Below are 20865 nucleotides of genomic sequence, written 5' to 3'. Positions count from 1 at the left end.
GGTGAGGCAGTCAGTGACATCAGAGCTCTGACCTGTTGGACTAATTAAAGTAAGAATTTGGAAAGAAACCTGACATGATGAGGGAGCATCTCCTGGACCAGTCTGAACTCTCAGTGATGCTCTGGTTACTGAAACATGCAAAATCACATTCGCACCATTAAAAACCAAGAACAATCTGGAACCAGAGATATTAAAGGACTTTTTACTGCACTTCTCCATCAGCATCATCACATCATCAGTCTGTGCTTCATGTTTCAGTAACATTTAAGGAACTGAAATCATGGAATAATTTGCAGATTAGAGAGGAGCCTTCCACTTTTAAATCACGTCATAAAACCCACTTCATTCTTTGGCTTTTAACCACAGGGACACTTAGTTTCTCTTGTAATTAAATTAGTGATTTAATTAATCATTTTACTTTTTCTTTTATTTGGATTTTATTTACATATTATGTAATTTTATTATATAGTTCTAATGTACAGCACTTTGTGTCAGCTGTGGATGCTTTATAAATAAAGGTGATGATGATTTTCATAAAACTAAATATTTTAACACATGTATGCGCATATGTAATGTAGTGTAGACATTAATGTGGTGGAAACAAACCGGTCGGTGGTTTAATAACATCAAGCACGTTACAGGAGACAAAACCCATTTCTATAAAGGACATAAACCAGCATGAACACACAGGGAAAGATGAAAATAAATAATAATAAATGTTCCACCTCAGCTCTCCAACATTTTTAAGCAGCAGCTTTAAAAACCTCACTGACATCCAGCAGCTGTGACCTGAATGTTGAGGTAATTTACACCTTAAAGGTTAAAATAAATCTTGATTTTTAAACATTAATAGTTCAAACTTGCTCCTGTTGAGACATGCACCGGAGTGACTGACGGTTTAACCGGATCTGAGGCTGCCCTGCTGGGATTAGTGAACTGCTCCTTTATCGTTCTGCTCCTCGCCGCTTCAGAGCCGGGCAACCAATCACTGACGAGAAGGCGGGGAGAGAGAGGGGAGAGAGAGCGGTGGGTGGGTGGGGGCGGGGCTGCTGGTGGTGGTGGTGTTTCAGCACCGCGGACAGCTCCTGCCTCTGGTCTCTGGGCTGCAGGGAGAAACAGCTGGACGAGACTACACACCGCTTCACTTCGATCCACAGACCGCCCCGAGCCCGCCCCACGCGATCCACGCGAGAACAGGCTGTCCGTGTTTCTCCTCCTTCTCCTCCGTGCTGACTGCTGTGTTCTGTGGCCTCGCTGAGGACTCCAGCCTCGGTTAACTGCAGCGCCTCTGCGCCTTCCGTCCGCTGGCTCCTCTTCCTGTTGTTGGCGGCCACGGTGTTGTGGGGTTTTCGGGGAGGGCGGGGCGGAGGAGCAAAGTTCACTTCTTCTTTGCTCTGATTATTTTTGGTGTCGTGCACCTGCGTGTGACATGTGCGTGTGCACGCCGCCGCTCGCTGCCCGGGTTTGTCTGCAGGCTCGGGAGCGCATGTTCCTCCGGGATGCAGAAGTTGTGTAGTTCCTCTCGCGCTCTGCTGTGAGACAGGTGAGCTGCATCTGCAACGTTGGCTGGGATCCTCGCAGCAGAGTGCCACGGACTCGCTCGTTTCACGTGGACAAACGTCAGAGAGCACGATGAGGAGCCTCTGTGACTTTTTAAATTGCACCTAAGAGAGAGAGAGAGACGGGGGTGGGGTGGGGGTCCCTGTTAGTGCCCCGGCACTGCTGCAGGAACACAGCTTTGTTTCTTTAGCTGCTTAAACCGCTGGTATCGCGCGTGACAGTGGACACTCGGACAGCGCAGAGAGCACCGCTGTGCCGCTCACCTCTTTACCCCTAACCTGAAAACAGAGCCCGACACGCGGGGAACGAAATGAAGAAGTTCCGGAAGGTGCTGGACGGCCTGACCACCTCCTCCCCGGGAGCCACTGTGGGCTCTCCGTCGTGCGGCAGCGCGGCCGGGACTCCCACGGCGGCTCCAACTCCGAAGGAGATCGACGTCCAGGAGACGCTGGTGTCGGAAAACTTCCAGCTGTGTAAGGTGGGTTGATGGAGGCGCTTATTTAGGCTACACCCGAGTGAACACGTGACCTGCGAGGTGCTACAGGCGGGCAGGTGCAGGCGGCTCTGGGCTTTGGGGTGCGGGTGAAAGTTGAATCTGCTGCTGGCTGTCAGAGGTTCAGCACCGCGGACAGCTCCTGCTCTCAGCGGCCTCCGAGTCTATCCGAGAACCATTCGTGTGTTTGTGTGTGCGCGTGCTTGTTCTCGTGTGTGCAGCACTGTGTCGGGCCGCAGTAAGTTGTGCACATGTGCAGCAGCGAGCTGAGAGAAAGTGGGTGAGCAGCAGCGTCCACGCTGCGTGGAGTGGGAGCGATGACATAACCGGTGAGCCTCGCTCTCATAAAGGAGTTCGAGCCAGAGGAAGGAGGCTGCAGTGCTGCTCAGTGAGGAGGGGGAGAATGAGGGAGGGGTGCTGAATGGGGGTATTTATAGCTTCCTCTGCCGCCCGTCGCAGCTCTGGTCCTGGATCCATTCTGCTGATGCAGTGAGGACTCTCGGGTTTACAGGGACGGCTCTGAATGGCTGTGAATAATTCATTGAGAATCTGAGAGAAAAGGCTTGTTTAGAGGAGTGTGTTATTATTAGGCAGAGTAACACTGCTGTGTGTGTTGGGCAGGTGGGGGGGGGCTTGATTCAGGTTGGAAGGATGCGGCATAGCAGCCTATAGCAGGCAGCAGAAAATGCTGGAAAAGAGCAGCAGGATGGCCGGGCCTGTGCAGGAAGCTGCTCCTCCCCTGTGAGCGGCTGTGATGCTTCTATTGACTGAACTTCTCAGGAGGAAGCACTGAATGTACAAACATGCCTTCAAGCACACGTTTGTCCTGAGTTTGTGTCAGAGGAGGTTGCATGTCATGGTTAGTGTGTCAGGTAGTTGTCGTGCTGCAGACAGGGCTCGGGTGTGATTAATTACAACATGCACCGATGACAGAGCTTTATGTTGTATGAAGGCTGGACTTTGATGGGTGGAAGAATGAGTTTTCAAAGCCTGTCATCCTGCGCCAGATGTGCACATTAGGAGTGGGAGAACCATGAATGACTGTTAGCAAACCTGTGTACGCTGAACACAGCAGAAGCTGCTTGTTCGCTTTAGCTTCAGCATCAAATTCACAGATTCTGAGGGATAAACAAGGAAAACGAACACGTTTCATCTGTCGTATTATCACTTCCTGAATTCAATAACTCGTCCTCATCAGGGCAAACAAATCATCTTCTCCTGGCAGGAACCAAATTTGTTTTTGATTAGTTAATGAACGTCACTGGGGGTCGACCACAAGCTGAGAGCTGATGGTGGTCCTGATGAGGTTACACCCACCAATGTTTCAGAGACGCTGCTGCTGTGAGACTCAGATCACTTCACTGCAAATGCAGTAATTTCACTCAGCAATAAAACTGGTAACACACACATGTTCATTATCACTTATTGAACTGTAGACATCAGAGAGAGACAGCTGACAGGAAAAGCCTGGTACTGGGTCCATGTCTGTGGGTCTGCTGGAGTGATGGAACTCCATTCTTCCAGTAAATATTCCCTCTTCTGGTGATTTTATATTCATCCTGCTGATCTTCCAGAAGTTTTCGGTTTGGCTAAAAAACCTGCAAATCCCAGAGAAGAGCATTCATATCATTTCATGCTTATGGGGCTTCCTACCAGGACAGAGATGTTCCATGAAAGGGTGACGGTGAAGACTCACAACACCTCACAGCCACGGTAGCAAAGTGCCGTCCAAACCAAAGCAGGGCCACCTGTAGTGTGGAGCAAGGTTTGTGTTTTCCTTTTATTCGTCACCCGTCAATCTATGACAGTTACCTATATTTTCATTCATTACTCTAAATGCTGTAGATAGGATCAACATTCTCTGACGTAATTCTGTGGGCTGCGTGTGGGAGTGTTTGGCTAACTTCTCAAAGTTAGTCATGACTTCTGTCCTCGCTCTGCAGTGTGGGAAGAAGCAACAGTGCAGATTTTATTAGACAGCGTTTTGGTGTGTTTGTAGTTTGTACAGGAATGCACTCCAGACCAATTAGAGCGCTGCTGAAACAAGTCTTCAGTGAAATCTTACTCAGACTGAAGGAGAAAACGAGGAAAACGCGAGGCGCAGGTGGCTCTGAGGCTCGTCGAGTCCACAGATTGATTTTGGTTAAGAGCAAAATGAGTTCATTTTGTGTTCGAGGAGGAACGAGGAGACAGAGAGCGCGAGAGGGCAAGGCTCTGGGCAGATTCACAGGCTGAGCAACACCATAATAATGCATTCAGATATACATCATATCATTAAAAAACGTTTCCCACCTCACAACTGAAATCTCTTTACATTTCATTTGTATTGAGAATGCCGGGGTCGTGCTTAAAGCAGTTTTTTTCTCAGAGCACGCTGACAGAAGTCTGCTTGGACTCGACCAACATGGTCTACAAACTGGCTGTGAGATTTGTCAGAGCACAGAGAGCTCCGTTATTATGATAGGTACATAACGGCTTTCTTTCAAACTCATAATTAGAAGTTGCTGCACACAGCAAGAAGAAACCGAAACAACAGAATAGAAATATCAGCAACCCAAACACGGACCGGACAAAACGTTAAAATGGTCTTTTAGTACTTAACTAAATGCACAGGAGCAACACACGGCCTAAAAGAAGCTTTAAAAGTGGTTCATAAAGAGCAGGAAGTCAATGACAGGCTGACAGCGAGAGGTCATGAAGGAACGAGCCGATCGTCTGACAGCTGGGCTGCAAATAAGCAAACGATCGCTCGGAGCGAGGCTTTACCTACGTGTAAAAACACTGGCGTGCACAGATAGAGACGAGGTGGTGCTGAAGCACTTGCCCTTTTGCCCTCAGTCCAAAAAAGTGCCCTTTTGAAAGACGTGATTTTTTTTTTTTAAAGCTGCGCGATTTAAAAAGGTGTGAAAATAATGGCTTGATTTGTGCCCCTTCTTCAAAGACACCCGAACCCTGTCGCTTTTTCACTGTCACCGTGTCACGTGAACACGCTTGCAGTTCATTTGTTGTGAGGCGTGTAGCAGCGGCATGACATAGGACTACTTGGAGTAGGCATAGTAGGCTAACTATAGCGACTGGGAGCCACGGCGGACAACACGGCAGCTCTTTCCCTTCCCAACCAGTCAGGTAACCCATGAATCGAGTGAAATTATTCTGTTTGCCCTCTAAGACCAACCTGCAATTGTTTTGTTGTGAAGTAGCCTGTCAGAAACTGCACATGACAAACTTTGCCAGCTTGCCCCCTCCATCCATCCATATGGATAAACAAAAAAACGACACATTTAAAATGTAACCTAAACCATTTAGGCAACCCCACTCTCCATCAATTCCGACCTTTTTGCATACACTATTGAAAATATCACGTTATGCTATAGGCTACATGCCGTTAGGCAGAGGGCTCTTTTGAGCCCATTTTTCGTTACAAATTTTAGGATGATCTCACGGAAATCTGTGAATAAATACAAAGTTTTCAAACTGAAGTCAGTGACGGGAAGACATCACACTTTTTAGAGATGGAACTGCAGAAAAACCTAAAACCTTGACATGATTATGAATAATAGAATTATGGACGTTTCTCCGTTTTTGTGGATTAGCCTTTCCATAACTAACGTCAACTACTGTCCTACTTTGGTAAGATTGAAATTAATGTCTTTGACTGTCTTTAGTAGGTGTCTCCTGTGAGAAAGTTAGAACACCGTCCAACTGTCTAAAGATGCAGTCTTTAGCCTAACTGGTTGTTACTGACTCAGCGATGCTCGCAGACATTTACGCACTGTGTTGTGACCTGATTGTGACAGAACAGTGACGTTGTTATTGGTAGTTTGAAGGGTACGGTGTTGGGGGTGGTGCATGTTAAAAGTTTTGAGAAGCACTGGTTAGACATGTTAATTTTTTTTGGTGTAACATATTGGCAACATTAACACATTAATTTGCTAAAGGAAAAATAGGCAGTTCCCAATTGCCTGTGAAAACGACCATTCTGCCCTGTTCTTGTAATGACCACAGTCAGTCTTATTCGTTCTCATACATTTTGGTCTATTTATTTACTAATTTCAGCAAGCATAATGCCTAGGAAAGAGAGGCTGAGAAAGGAGAAAATAAAAGTCAAATTGCATTTAACCTGTGCGATTTTTTTATTATAAAAAGAAAAGGTTTTCCACATATGCAAAAAGTGCCCTTTTTTCCCCCTGGAGCACTTGCCCCCCAAAATGTCTGTGCACGCCACTGTGTAAAAACCCTCGTCTGGAGTTCGGAGGACCGAGATGCTGCTGGTTAAAAACAGCGCTCGGCTCCAGCAGCTGATCCCCACACTGCCTCGTGTGCACGTCACCAGCTGCTGGTGGGGAAATGAAGCAGTTTGCTGGACATGTTCCACAACAGAGCAGCATCGTTTCAGCACCGTGCACACTGTATGGAATCACTGTGGCACGCCAGGTGCATCCCTTCATGCCTCATCTCACCTGTGTAATCCAGCACTCATCATCTCAGTCTGTTTCCAGGAATGTGGCCGTAATTTCACTCGTCCTGAAAAGTCTCAGGAGGTTAAAGAGGTGCAGCACATTTGGAAAGAGATGGAGCGTAAAGCTCGTACTGTAATTGCCCTTTTGAAGACTCTCGAGGAAGCCAGGCCCTGAAAGGACAATTCAGCTTTGTCTACAGGTAAAATTAGCTGTAAAGAGAGGAAGCAAAACAACAGAATTGGAGCTGATAATTTTATTATGTTTGTGTCTGTTCACGAGTGGCCAAAAATCCGTTAAAACTGTGCCGTAAACACAGCACAGCCCACACTTAGTTTATTAAAAAATGCAGTAGACAGCTTGTATTTTTCAAAAATAGAAGCTCTTCACGGTGGAAAATCACTAACATGCAAATTTTTATTGCCAGCGTCTGTTTTAAAAGCTGTCATTTGCATTCTGTGAAGGCTTTACCTAAAGTCACTTCATTTGCATCGCACGTGCTGCTCCTGTTTTACCCCATCACCTCTCCAAACTGCAGCACCGACTCTTGAATTTTAATCACTGAGAAGTGGTGGGTTTATAGTCATCAAGTCCAAGTTTCTGCCATGGAGAGCATGAGTCTAATCCTTTTAGTTCGATTTCTGAAGACTGTGATACGTGTGGGCTAATGCTAAAACAGAAAAACTCTGAGACTCGAGCGCATGCTCGAATGTATTTGTGTGGATGCAGAGTTGGTCCTAGGCTGGACCGCGAACACGCGGCAGCATTTATGATGCAACATGTGCAAAATGAGCTGCTTCAGAACAGCCGTGTAGAGTGGTAGAAACATCTGCAGGAAAACCACCATAACTAACACACATTTATAATCGATCACATTTAGGAAGCAGCATGAAATAAAATTCACTCAAATGTTTTCATTTTTCCTTCCAGACTGAAGATATAATCACACAGGAAAACACAGATCAAGTATTTTGTACCTTTGTTGGTCTTGGTTGGTTAATGGCTTCGTTTTTAATGTGCAGCCTGCTAGCAGGTGCACTGCCAGGACATCGTGACCCCATGTCATCTTCTTTAATCTGAACAGGGAACGTACGACAGGCTGTGCAATTTTATTTCAAATTTCCAAATGAGATAAAAACAGCCACAAAGGCTCCATTTCTCCTCCTGTGCAGTGGAGGGCCGGGTCCGAGGGTTTGCAGCTGAGCTCCATCAGCAGCTTGGTTTGAATATTGTACAGATGTTCACGTCCTGCAGGGTCTGAAAGTGTCCTCTGACTTCTGCAGTTGTACCCGTGGCCGATCAAAATCTTTGTATTACCCTGTGAAATATCTCAACGTGCACTTGATGGGCTGTCTGTTCATACTTCATGGTTAACGGGATGAGTCATGCTGGCTCTTGTGTCGCTGTGAGGCTGAAATACAAAATGTCAAGAGAAAAATGAATCGTAGTGTTTCCTTCACTCTGTCAGCACCGTCATCAATCCTTTCAGAAGTCGTGGACCGTGACCTTCCCATGACCCCAGCCTCTGTATTTACAGATAACGATGGTATGCTAACGTGCAGGATTTAGTTTGCTGGCAGTGGGACTTTCCAGCTTCAGCTTCAGTGAGTTTTGTGCCAAAGCTTGTCTTTGTCTCATTCGCACAGCTGGATGTTTCTACCTGCTAATTAAAGACGGGCCATTTTTACAGGGAAGTGTGTTTCAGAGCCTCGGCTTCACTCATCTGAACCTCAGTTGGAGAGTAAATGCTAAAATCCCAACAAACCATTAGCAAAATGGTTTTGATGTAAATCCTCGGGGAACCAGGGTCAGTACGAGTATTTCACAGAAGAAAAGCTTCAGAGGTCAGGCGTTTCCAGCGCTCCGTCTCCTTTCTTAGACAACATAATATGTGGGCTTGTAAAGATGACATCACTTCACTCCCTCACCAGCGACCCTGCGAGCTCTCCATGGGTGTGATGACTCAGTGGGTTGGCTTCCAGCTAGTCTCACATTACCATGTGTCGGCTGCCTGTCAGAAGCCACAGTGTGGGATCAATTAGGGAGGAGTTGATGTCAGGCAGAGAAGACCAGATAGGTGGAGGAGATGTTCTGTAAACTGTACACACATGTAAAGAAGCACAGTGTGTGTGTGTGTGTGTGTGTGTGTGTGTGTGTGTGTGTGTGTGTGTGTGCACGCACTCGGGCTCAGTTAATGAGTTTATTTATCCTGAATTACATGAAAGCAATTATTAGTCTTATGAAGGAGAATCAGGTTAGAGGATTAGCTGTCGGTGAAGTGTGCCGAAGCTCGAAGCTGTGGATCTGTCTGTGTTTGAGAGAGGAAAAGGAACCGGCCTCCTCTTGGCTCTGTGTGGGCTTTCCACGCCCGCTCGGCGACAGCAGCCTGCCTCACCTCACGCTGTGCAAATATAATCCAGTGAGCTGTTCAAACAGCCTTTGTTTCACTCAGTTTCCATCTTTCCTGCTTCTGTCTGAGTGACCTGTGCTTCTTACTGCGAGCATTAGCTTTTCATATAGACAAATCTTTACCGTTAAAGCATTACAATCGCCCTCGATTTTCAGGCCCCGCCCTTTCCTGGACGGCCCCATCCACCATATGTTCTTATCAGTTTTGTCATATTATAACTGCTCATGTTTACGAGGCCACGTTGTGTAAGGGGAAGAATCACTGCTGACTCACAGCATCAGTCTCGTCGTTCATAAAGGCTCTTCAGAATCTGCGATCTGTCTAATGAGCAACAGCAGGGCCGCCTGCTGCTCTTCCTCCTCCTGAAACTTCTGTCCATCCTGTGGCTGCCTGCAGACAAACATCAGCAGTGCACATTTATTGGCCTCTCTATACACACTACTGTTTGATTCTCCACACAATGAATTCACTGCAACGCTTTAAAACCAACACCAGGTTCCTTCCTCGCCTCTCTGAGTGGGCAGTACATCCCTCTGCTCTTAAGAGCCACGCTCTCAAGCACCGTGCGGTCCTCATCTAACTGGTGTTTAGAAGTATGCGACTGAAGAAGTCAGAGTTTAAATCATCATTATTAGTGTTCCTCCACAAAGAAATCCATAATTTGGTGCATCTGGCGAGACAGACATCATAATCAAAAGCTGCAGAGATGGATGCAGTTTTAACGTGTGAAGGAGCATCATGTCACATTATCAGTCATGAAATATGATTATTTTGTCCACTTCTACATTTCCCATGAAGCCCGAGGCCCCGTGCCGACGCCATGGCTGATTCATTAACTGCTGGGATTAAAATGTTAAACCCTGTGCATGGTACATCCACACTTGGCTGCACGCTGACCCCCACAACATGAAGCTGCAGTCGACAATCGCAACCATGCGAACACGCGTGAGCAGATAGCATTACTTTACACACGCGCGGAATAAATCACAGATTTGAGCTGTCAGCCACTTTCATCTGAACTGATATGAGCTTAAGTCGAAGGGGTCAGTGCTAAACGCTGCCAGATATCAGAGAGCTGTAAGCTGCTGTCAGCACACTGCTTGCTTGTAAGGAAGTAAATACTTGTATGAAGCTCTACAGTCATCAGACAGACATCCCAGCTGTCGTCGGGGTCAAAGGCCCGGACAGGTCACCACACTGACACTCTCAGAAGGACGACGATCACACCCACAGATGATTTAGAATCACCTAACGCATGTGTTCGTACCAAGAGAGGAGCCCCACACACACACACACACACACACACACAAGGAAGGTTAAAATGATAGAAACCCTTCTGTCACAGCAGCAACTGCATCAATAATAGAACAAACACAGAGAGGAAATAAGAAGAAGACAAAGACACAGGAAGACATCCAGAGCACGAAGCATCAGGACAAACCTCTGAGAGTAAACAGTTCATGAAAAGATTTAAAACACCAGCCCGACCCTCACAGGGAGGCTGACGTTACATAATGCAGGAGCCGAGTTAGGAAAGCAAAGATGGTTCCACGTGGATCTGTGTGGGTATGTGCACATAATCACATGCCCCCCACACAAATGATTCAGATTAGAAATATATAAATACACACAGACAAAGGCAAACATATAAGCACCCCCCCCCCCTCGCACGCTGACGCCTGCTCTTCACCGTCAGCAGGTCCTTCATTCATTTTCATATTCCTGAGCTCTCACTCAGCATCCTCGCCCTGTGCACCGAGCTCTGCGCGTGCAGACAGTGGATAGAGGAAGTGCTTATTAGATCAGCCTCGCTCTAAGTGACGAATGAAAGTCCCCTCATTGTTTGGCTTTTCAGCATGATGCAGAATCACACTCTGAAATCCTTCAATCACTTTGTTCATGAAAAACAGAGCCTGCAGGAGACGCTGGATATGAAAAGCTGGTCATGCCACAGTTTTCTGTTTTTGGTGCAAAGCAGTGATTCTCGTGCTGGATCCTGTCAGTGAGCTGACGTCCTCAGCTGGCACATTTGGAGGTAGTGGTTATCGCTGCTGTGAAACGGATCTGTTTCTCACTCTTTATGTGCCATTACGTCATGTCTGCTCGATGCTTTTCACAGCAAACAGAAGGAATGTGCTCAGGTGCAGAATCGGATCTGGCTTCAGAAGCTCTGAAAGCTGCTATGACCTGATATCTGTTCAGTGATGTGGAACCAAAGAGATGCAGCTGTGTTAAGATACATTTCTCTATTTTTAGAATATTACTGTATATTTGATATTCAGTGCAACTATTTTTAATTCAAAGACTGAAAATAAGAATTCATATCTCAGAGTTGAGGAAGCACTGATGTGTCGATCACAGGCAGGACTGTCTGGGTTCAGGTGTGTTTTGTAACGACTGTTTTTTTCATGCTTGTTTCCCACATACAGCCCCCCCCCCAGCTCAGCTCTGCCTTTATTTTCAGCCGACAGGATCAAAGGAATTTCAGAGCACGCTGGAAATATCTCGCTGGTGGGGAAGCCCACGTGGATCCGTGTTTGTTTGATGGTCTCTCTGACGCTGTAAATTGGTGCGGAAGACTGTGACACGTTCCTCTGCACTGCTGTCTGTCATGGTGACATTAGCCGGAGGGGACAGGTGCTACAACACCTGGGTGATGCACATGAACTAATTGTATGTACAAGGGCAGCACACGGGACGAGCAGTATGTGCAAGGAGTTCGTGACCTTTGCAGTCAGACGCGCTTCTAACTGTGCTTCCAGCAGCTGCTAATTTCACATCCTTTCCTGTTGGTTTGTTTAATGAGGTGTTTATTAAAAGCTCTGAAATCTCTGGCTTGATTATAAAGCAGATATGCTTCAACCAGGCCAGTTATGTAATTCAGGATTGATTCGGCCTTATGGATTTGCATACAGTGTTGCCACGGGAGCGCTGAAATACTCCAATTTGAATTTTAAATCACAGCTGAGTGTGGGCTTCATTGATCTCGAGTCATTTCCTGTGACGTGCAGGCCTTCAGTTCAGTTCTTTTTCATAATAACAGCTGCTGCGCTCCATTTTAAATCAATATAAACATCTGCATAAAACACGGCTTCTTACTAAAAGCTTCAAAACTTTTGATCTTGAAGTTTCAAGCAAAGTCAAACTAATTTGGGCAGAAACATCGATAAAAGATTCTGCGCACGGAGAGGCCATTCACTGTTAATGCCAGTTTTTTAATTACAGAGCAGCGTTTGGTTTTTAAGATCAAGGTTTCCGCGTGTAGCAACAGCATCTTTGTTGTGTTTACCAAACAAAACCAGCCAAGATATAATAACCTGTAATTATGAAATCTTTCTCAGGCACAACAGGACTCGTGTGTCCCGATTACTGCGGCCACATGACACGTTTGCCTGCTCGTATATTCAGTTCTAACATGGTTGCAGTCGGTCCGTTGACCTGTGAAAAACAAGAAGCTAGTCTATCATGTCATAAAATTAAAGAAGAAAATCCCTCAAAGAATCAAATATTAAAAGAAACTGTTTCTCTGCAGTGGATGAGACGACTGAATCTCACCACAGTTTCACGTAACAGGAACGAAAGAGTAAAGTTTACCTCGGCTTCATTCATTATTCTAACCTATAAGATCAGTTTGACAACCTGAACCACGAGAATCATGTGATGCGAAGACAACGCTGCTTCATTAAAGTGTGGCGCCGCCATCCTTCACGCTTTCTGTCACTTCTGCAGCCGGTCCGTCCCGTTATCTCGTCCCCAGAAACACGTTTGCAGCATTTTTCTGTTTTCTGTTTGCGCTGTGTTTGACCTCTCAGGGCCACCGTAGATTACGCCTTTGAGTTGTTTGGCTATCTCAGAAAGTGCCCCACAAGAGAGAAAAAGACATTTTTTAATAAAAAAGGTACTTTTAAGTTTTTTCATCGCAAAAATAGACCAGAGACTAGATCAGCCATGAACTAAGCTAGCTTACAAACGAGTCTGAGGCCAGTTAGCACAGAGTTTAACAGAAAACTGAGACTCCGCCCATTTTTTGTTTACTAAAAATGGGAGGAGTCTAACATACCTATGTGACTCCAGCCAATAGATATTTAAGCAAACTAATGTAATCAGAGTAATTTACTAAGCTAACACTGAACGTTTCAATGATTAAATTAAAACTGAAAATTTTGGACAGTGAATAAAAACTTTATTCAACCTCAGATGTGACAACAGAAACACAGAGACGTGACCTCCTGTGTGCACGGTGCTTCTCTTATCACTTCTCTTTCTTCTGCCTTCCTCTGCTGTCTGCTCACATACTACTCTCTCTATGTATTATTCACCACTTGTCAGAGCTCTCGCCTCAAACTGCACATCACAAGTGGCCTCTCCATCACTTCCTCCATTTACTCGTGAGCCGTGTGCAAAGCTCCCCATGCAATTTCCTTGTGTCAATAAATGTATCCAAGCACCATCACAATCAGGGTGTAGCGTCTGGTTAATGCATGACTCATTAGTTGGGTCCTCGGTGATGCTGCCGTGCTGCTTAATGAACTGATGAAGCAGTGAGTTTTTAAAGTTAGAGAAACGGTGGGCCAGCGCTCCACATGGCGCCCTGTGACGCTGATGTGTCTAAAGCAGAGTGGCAGATATGAGCACATGCACAGTTTCTGTGCTGGTTGTTAGGAACTGCTCGGGTTTGTTGATTCTGCTATTTTTATGTCCTAACTCCATTTTCCGGAGGTCATTTGTCAGACGACGCGTGAACAAAATAGTCGTACATTCGGCTGTGAAATCTGAATTTATGTACCTTATACCCCGAGTCTCCAAAAATAATAGCTTTGTTCAGGGACTGAAAACATTTTGCTGCTGTTGGTGTCTCAGCACACACGATCCCCGCGAGGGCTGCGGTCAGTGCTGCGCAGGCCACACACAGCGTGTCCATGTTAATCACACCACTTGTTTACTTTTCACTCAGCTGCTGGTGACATTTATGATAATTAGCTTGAGCTGATGTAATGCAATATTGAGCTGATGATGGTTATCATTAGAGGTGTCAATAACAAGGTTGGTGCTGGCTTAAACTGAGAAGCTAGCTAGCTTTTGTACCTTAGTGGTTGCTAATGACTGAGAAGCAGAGGAGAGCTGACGTGTTACTCTTATTTATCTCGTGCACACTGAGCTCCACAAAATTAGCAGCGTAGCGCCTTTATGTTGTAGTCACATGTAGATCGGAAACATCCCGTGCTGCTTCTCTGTGTTGATATTTGGAGACATAGCTGCTCAATGCACAATTGGCTGGCAGTGTTGGGTGCTGCTTGCTATTTATAGAAACAGGGGTCTAGACCAGCTCTGCAGCTGAACGCTGTGTGGAGAAAGAGGCTCGTGGGTGGCATGAGGTGGTATTAGTCTCGGGGGTGGGGGGTGTATGCGTGCAGAGGGTGATGCGATTGAACATCACGCTAGCGTGCATAAAGGTTGTGTTTGTGTGGACATCAGAGAAAGCGGAGCGGGGAGGAGGGTGGATGGAGACGGGAGTTGATGTAATGTCGCCTCTGGCAGCCATAACACAGATGTACTGCAGGTGGTCCTCAGATACTCGCTGCGCTGCGTGCACACATGCATGTGTTCGCCTACATCTACAGCATGAGCATGCTTGTAATAATTAGGGTTTGTTTACTCTCTCTTCTTAATTTAACTGGTGTGTGTTTGACTCACAGACTGCAGACGTAATAGGATGCAGACGTAAATAGGTGTGTGCTGCACTTCACTGTAGGATTACCTAATGCAGCTGTGGCCTTCAGAGTTTTGAACTAAGGGTTTTCCTGGAGTCAGATACTCGGGGTAGTGGGCGGGGCCTCAGTGGATCGGGGTAGTTCCTGAGATTCGAGCTGATGCTTGATTGGACTGGGATCTGGGGACTTTGGAGGCTGTGTCGTTGCCTCGGGCTTTTTGTCATGCTTCTCGAGCCGTTACTGAGGATTTTTCTGTATAGTGGCATGGCACATTGTCCCGCTGGAGGAAGCTTTCATGGGGGAAGTTCTTAGTGTGCAACAGTGCTGTGTCAAAGCAAACGGGACACGAATGATCTGAGGCTTCCCAGCAGAATTGTACCGTAACAGGACTGCCACTGGAGAGGCGCCATGACCATAGCTGAGATTTTAAGCATTGAAACAGCACTGACAGGATCGTCTACAGCTCTACAGGAGGGTGAACATATGTCAGTGTCGTATTGTTCTGAAGGCATCACTCGTAGAACGACTGGCTGGCTAAGGCTTGGTGTTAAACTTGACCTTACAGGGAGGTAAAAGAAAATCATTTAACCTCGACGGCAAGAGGATAAACTATTCATGCAATAAAAAGCTTTAACAAACATCTCTGACTAATTAAGGGCATGGGACAGCTGAGCTGGAGCTCCTGATGTTAGCAGCCTGTGCAGAGAATTACAATCTCCAAGCCGTTGTTTTTCAAAGTAGCTTAAGTCATTGAACATGCGTGTGAGAGTGCTGCTGCTGGAGTTTATGGTGCATATCTGAGTGTCACGGCTCAGTGCCTTCAGAAGCATCAGCAGCCCTGTTATTTCAGAGTTACGCACACACTCAGCAGTACATGTGGTAGCTGTTATTAAAGAGGGACTTAAATAATGGAAAAATGTATTTAGTGGGAACGTTTGTATAGAAATGAGCACAGGCTCAGGTACCTGTGAGAGCTTTCATGTCAACAGTTATCGGGTTTTAAGTGATGACATATGAGCCCTGCTTCTGGGCCCAAACTACTGTGTTTATTAAGGCTGTTGTGTTTTTAACATGTTTTGTATCTTGTTCTATTTAATCTGAACAAAAAAAACAAAAAAAAAAACAACAGTCAGTGATCCCTGTCGGCCTCTCTCGGTTTTTACCACCACTGTTCATTTTAAAGCTCAGATTTTAACCCTTACGATGTAACTACAGCCCTGCAGCAGTATATGAATGACTAACCTCGTATTGTGGATGGATTATCTCAGTTGTTCTCCTGACTGAAGTTTGGTCCGTTTACAGCATCCTGCCATGCGATTGTATTTGTCTCTAACCATCAGGAACCCTCACGTTAACTTTTATCGAGTGGAAAAAAGTTAGCGTTCATCCTCCAGCTTCACTGTGTTTATGTTATGCTAACATAGCTGTGTAGCTAGCGATCACGTAGCACATCATTATATAGCAGCTAGCCCAACTTCAGTAACCCTACAAACGCCACTGCTGTTTAGTTTCCTGTCTTCATTTATGTTGGAAGTGATAGCAGAGCTGTACGTTTGAATTATTTCAGAAATCTCTCAGTCAGAACATGCTATATCATGCTTAGCTAACTAGCGAGCTAACTTCCTGCTAACTTCTAACTCTGTTAAACGTAATAAATCCTGTTTTCACGGATGCCTGGATGTTAAAGTTAATTGTTACACCTGGTAAAGCAGCAATGCTGATCGTTTTATTAAAGGTGAAAGAATTTAGACAGTTTGTAACTCTCAGTGATGCTGCAGTGTTTGTTTGACTTTGGGACCTGAAGCGGAGTTTGGGCCGAGGCACGGCTAATGACGTCAGACTTAAAGACCGGATAGGGATAGACCGTGAAGCATGAAGTAATGAAAACTCATTATATTAATCATCATCCCCAGTGAGTGTTTCTGCACTGCATAAAACAGGTGGCAGAATTATTAGAAATACAAAGGTCGTCAGCTGCTGCGCGTGCTGTGATCTGAACGCTAAACTGTGGAACTGTTCTTTATTTTTTAAACGTCATTCGGAGCAAATGAAATGAAACTGCTGATTCACAAAATGTCTGTTTAGATCAAAAGCTTATTGTTTATTGTTTCTTACTCGCAGGCTGGACGCGGCGTGGAACCCGACCCTGTTTGTGTGACGGATAGCGACCTTAGGATACGTCTCACTCTTGATTAGCGTGCTACACACACACAAACACACACAAACACACACTCCCTCTCTGGTTGGTGAGCGTTGGTTCTCATCACGCTCTGCTGAGTCTGGCAACAATGGCTGCCAAAACCCACACTGTGGATTTAGAACTGGAAGTGTATCATTCAGCAAGTTTCCTTCAGAGTTTTGCAAATGAAATGTATTTTGTAACAGCCACACATTCTCTGACAAACAATGCATCCTGTGTTTTTGCGTGTGTTAATTCCACAGTGTGCGCTGAGAGGCTTTCACTGTGACTCACTTTGAGGCATTTAGAGGTAAACACTTTACAGGATGCAGCTTGGTCTGTGTGTGTTGCACCGGTTTGTCTGAACTGGAGGAAATCAGCCCAACAACTTTCTCATTCAAAGCTAAAAATAAGAAACTATTTTATATTCTGTATCATCCTGTAATATTACTTTCTAATACTGCAGTTTTCCCATAAACACATTTTCAGTCAGCTCTGGTGATGTCCACAGCTTTGCATCCCCCCACAGCAGATTACTGTAAGTGAGCCACTGCTGGGAAATTTAACATGACTTACAGCAGACAGCTGCAGAGCATGCACTGCATCTCAGAGTGGGAGAGACAGCCATGTTTTGCCAAGTCAGGCTTTTGTATTTGACTGTGAGTCAAGTTCAATTTCCTTCAGTTCATAATCCATTTACAGCATGAATAAGAGGTCCTGCATCCTCGCTCATTACTTACTGTAAAGCCTCTGTGTTTCATCAGCATGTGAGTGTTAAACATAGATAGACAGACAGCAGTACTTTTGCACTTTTACACTCACCTGTTGTCTAAAACTGTATATTTTCTGTTTTTCTGAAGCGTCTCTGTAAACCTCAGAGATGGCTGTGTGGGAAAATCCCAGCAGATCAACACTCTGTAATAGTCTGCTGGCAGCACCATGTTCAAAGTCACTTAAATCCCATTTGGTCCTCACTCTGATGCTCAGTTCGAGCCGCGTCTGCACGCAGCCCTGCGTATTCTTCGCTGCTGCCCTCACCGTCGGTCATTTTAAAGCTTAACCTCAGTCACAGAAAACAGAAGCACTGCAGTCACAAGTGTTTGTGTGTTATTACTGGGTTCAGTTAATGAACAGCACAGCAGCAGGCACACAAATGATTGTCATCATTCACAAAATGTGTTCACATAAAATATGTGCTCACGTTAAAATGTGGTAAAAATGAAAACGATTGAGTCCTTTTGATGTCATTGGTCATGTTTAAGAGTTCAGTGTTGTAGAGTGTGACCTCATTCAAGGTGAGACTAAACGTGTCGAAGCTGACACCTCTGCAGCTGGAGTCACGCTGAAACGAAGCATTTCCTGCTTCCTGTTTGACATCACTGTTATAAATCAAGATGATCTGTGTGTTTCTTTGCAGACGGTGCGTCATGGTTTCCCTTACCAGCCCACCGCTTTGGCCTTTGACCCCGTGCAGAAGATCCTGGCCATCGGTTCGAGATCTGGTGGAGTACGAATGTATCCTTTACTTCCTGTTCACTCGCCCCGCCCACACACACAGCAATGACCTCTGATCACACACAAAACACAGACTTAATGTATTTACTGTAAATACTTTACTGCTGCCACAGAAGCAGGCGGCTCCCACTGTGTTATGTCTCTCCTCCTGTACAAACCGAGCAGGGGCCTCCGCAGCTCCGACCTTTGACCTCCTCCTCTGGTTCTGTTTCCTCTTTCTATCCTGTCATTTCGTGTCACTCACTTGTCTGGTTGCAGACTCACCCTGCAACAGTCTCCTGGGTCACAGGGATGGTGGAGGACGAGTAACTGCAGCACAGGTACGATGTTACACCCTCGTTAACACCGAGCGTCCTCCTCCAACAGAGGCACCAAACATGGACGCTGCAGCAGCCACGCAGACATCCCGCCGGGGTGACGCGTGAGCGGGCCGAGTGGTTTCTGTGCTGAAAGAAAGCGTAAAAGCTCCAGAGTGTCAGAGGTGGACGTGACGCTGTGTGAATATGTGTCTATTTGACAAAGCTAACGGCTGAACCAAATACTTCATCTCTGCTCTGAATCCGTTCTTCCAGCCGATCAATATCCCAGCATTTTCCTTTTTAATATGTTCTTCATTCCATAATTATTTCTTTGTATTAGATTTGATTTAAATATTAAAGCGTTACCGTCCCGCAATCATAAAAATAGATTTATCCAATCAGATTTTTTAAAACTTTACCTCTAGGAAGAGAAAATGCAGCAGCTGGCTCAGTAATTGCTACAGACTTCACATTCAGGAGGAACAGAGCTCTGTGTGTGCTTGTTATGGATGGACGACAGATTACATCCAGGACCTGAACCCAGGTTCTTCTAGCACACGTCGTGCTACCTTCACAAATACATTTTAAATTAAGTATGAAAAATGATCTTGTGAAATCCAAGAAAACACCACCAGATATTTCTGTGGATTTCAGCCTTGGCGCAGGTGTGCAGTCTCCTTCAGCGCTTACTCATACAGTGATGGGCGGATTAATCAATTACGGTTTGATTTATCCCTAAAATCGTATCCCCGGGCCCCGCTGAAGCCCGGAGCTGCTTGTTTGCAGAGCTGGATCTTCTCTCAGGTGACTGCGGTGCCTTCCCCTCTGGGCTTTCTCTAAGCATGCAGATACCTGTGCTCTCAGACACCTGAGGGGTCCATGTCTCTGGTTTTCGGTTTGTTGCAGATTGGGGCGCGCTGTAGCTTTGATTTAATCTGCTTGTCATCTTTGATCAAACTGAGCTGAGAAGCTTTAAACCTGGTTCAGGTGAGATCAGGTTTAGATGAGTTAGCCGTTAGTCCCCACTGCTGTGTCCTACACCTGACAGTAGAGCTCGGCTGGGCTTGCAGCTGCATGGAAGCCCTTGAGTGACTTAGCATTTGTATTGACATGCTGCACACACCTCCCTCGGCTCCCGAGTGGCCCGTCACAGACTCTCTGGCTCTCTCTCGGTCTCACTCCTCGATTTTGCCCTTTCTCAATCTGCCTCGCCTGCTGTCGTCTTCTGTCTCGTGGACCTTCCCCCGTTTCTGCTTTTATTTATTCACTTTACCCTTCGTCTGTCCTTCACAGCCTGTCTCAGTGTCCGTCCTCTTCCTCCCGAGGCTTTGAACATTCACCTGTCATCTTCTGTAACGCTCTCCTTTTGTTTCTCCTCTAGTTTCAACACGTTTCCTCTCATTTAGCTGTTTTACTACGGCTGGTTGAAATGTATGTAGAAATGTATGCTTGGTTAAAGCGATCAAAGTTAATGTTCACATGACACTGTTGACTGCAGGACTGTGGGTTTGTGGGCCGTCTGTGGGAAGTCGGTTTCCCAGCGTGTGGTCTGCCTCTGTACATCCTGAACAGTGATCAATACGTCAGAGTCCCAGTGGAATCTCTTTGCTTTGTTTTCATCCTGAATCTTTGTTTTTTATACCTAAGTGGGCGGCTACATGCATATTTACTTAAGTTCTTGTTTCAGTTGAAGTCTTGGAGCTGCTCTTCATCACCAACCTAACAAACAGTTAATGTGATCTTATTTTATTACAGCAGCTCTGTTTCTTTATGCTGCTTTACCTGATTCCCAGGCTTCAGTGTTTGGGGCGAGTGTGCTTACGTACACTCAGAGCAGATTTGGGAAGCTGGCTCAAAGCGGCGCTGTGGATTCGGTGGGTTGAGGAGTTGCTGCGATAGCTGAGATGACTTTCAGCGGCTTAGAAATAGCAGGAATAGAAGTTGTGAGAGAAGCATGAAGGTAGAGACGGAGAGAGGTGGCACACTGTGGAGAACAAAGGCAACTTCAGTTACATTATTAAGGATGGTGATAAAAGTACACAAGAAGAGATATTTAAGTCGCAGCTCTCTGCTGACATTTACATTTTTACCAGCTACAAACAAAGATGATCCTCACAGCTGCTCTGTGCTGGAGCTCACTGTGACTACGTTTTATAACCAGACTGAAGCAAAAATCTGCTCCATGAAAACAAACGTTGATTCTTTGATAAACAGAATCAGCAGGAGGAACACGGAGAAAGT

The 20865-nt window shown here is 45.7% G+C and overlaps 1 protein-coding gene across 17 annotated transcripts in view; it reads left to right on the top strand.

The window, feature by feature from the left end:
- Positions 1 to 1061: 1061 nt before the first annotated feature.
- stxbp5l (syntaxin binding protein 5L) overlaps positions 1062 to 20865 on the top strand; it is a 133564-nt gene continuing 113760 nt past the window's right edge. For 11 of the 17 annotated variants that reach the window (XM_042221790.1, XM_042221792.1, XM_005925895.2 and 8 more), the window contains exons 1-2: positions 1063 to 2038; positions 18228 to 18325. In XM_042221790.1, the coding sequence (XP_042077724.1) occupies positions 1871 to 2038; positions 18228 to 18325 (266 nt within the window). In that variant the 5' untranslated portion in view covers positions 1063 to 1870. Of the gene's footprint in view, positions 2039 to 18227; positions 18326 to 20865 lie in introns of all 17 variants that reach the window. The other 6 variants (XM_005925888.2, XM_005925886.3, XM_005925887.2 and 3 more) reach the window with 2 other exon arrangements.

The sequence above is a fragment of the Haplochromis burtoni genome, unplaced genomic scaffold (genome assembly GCF_018398535.1).
Source record: "Haplochromis burtoni strain Fernald_Lab_line unplaced genomic scaffold, NCSU_Asbu1 Contig_74, whole genome shotgun sequence".
Classification (NCBI taxonomy): domain Eukaryota; kingdom Metazoa; phylum Chordata; class Actinopteri; order Cichliformes; family Cichlidae; genus Haplochromis; species Haplochromis burtoni.
The sequence above is the reverse complement of the archived record's forward strand: the minus strand, read 5'-3'. Positions and strand labels throughout refer to the sequence as shown.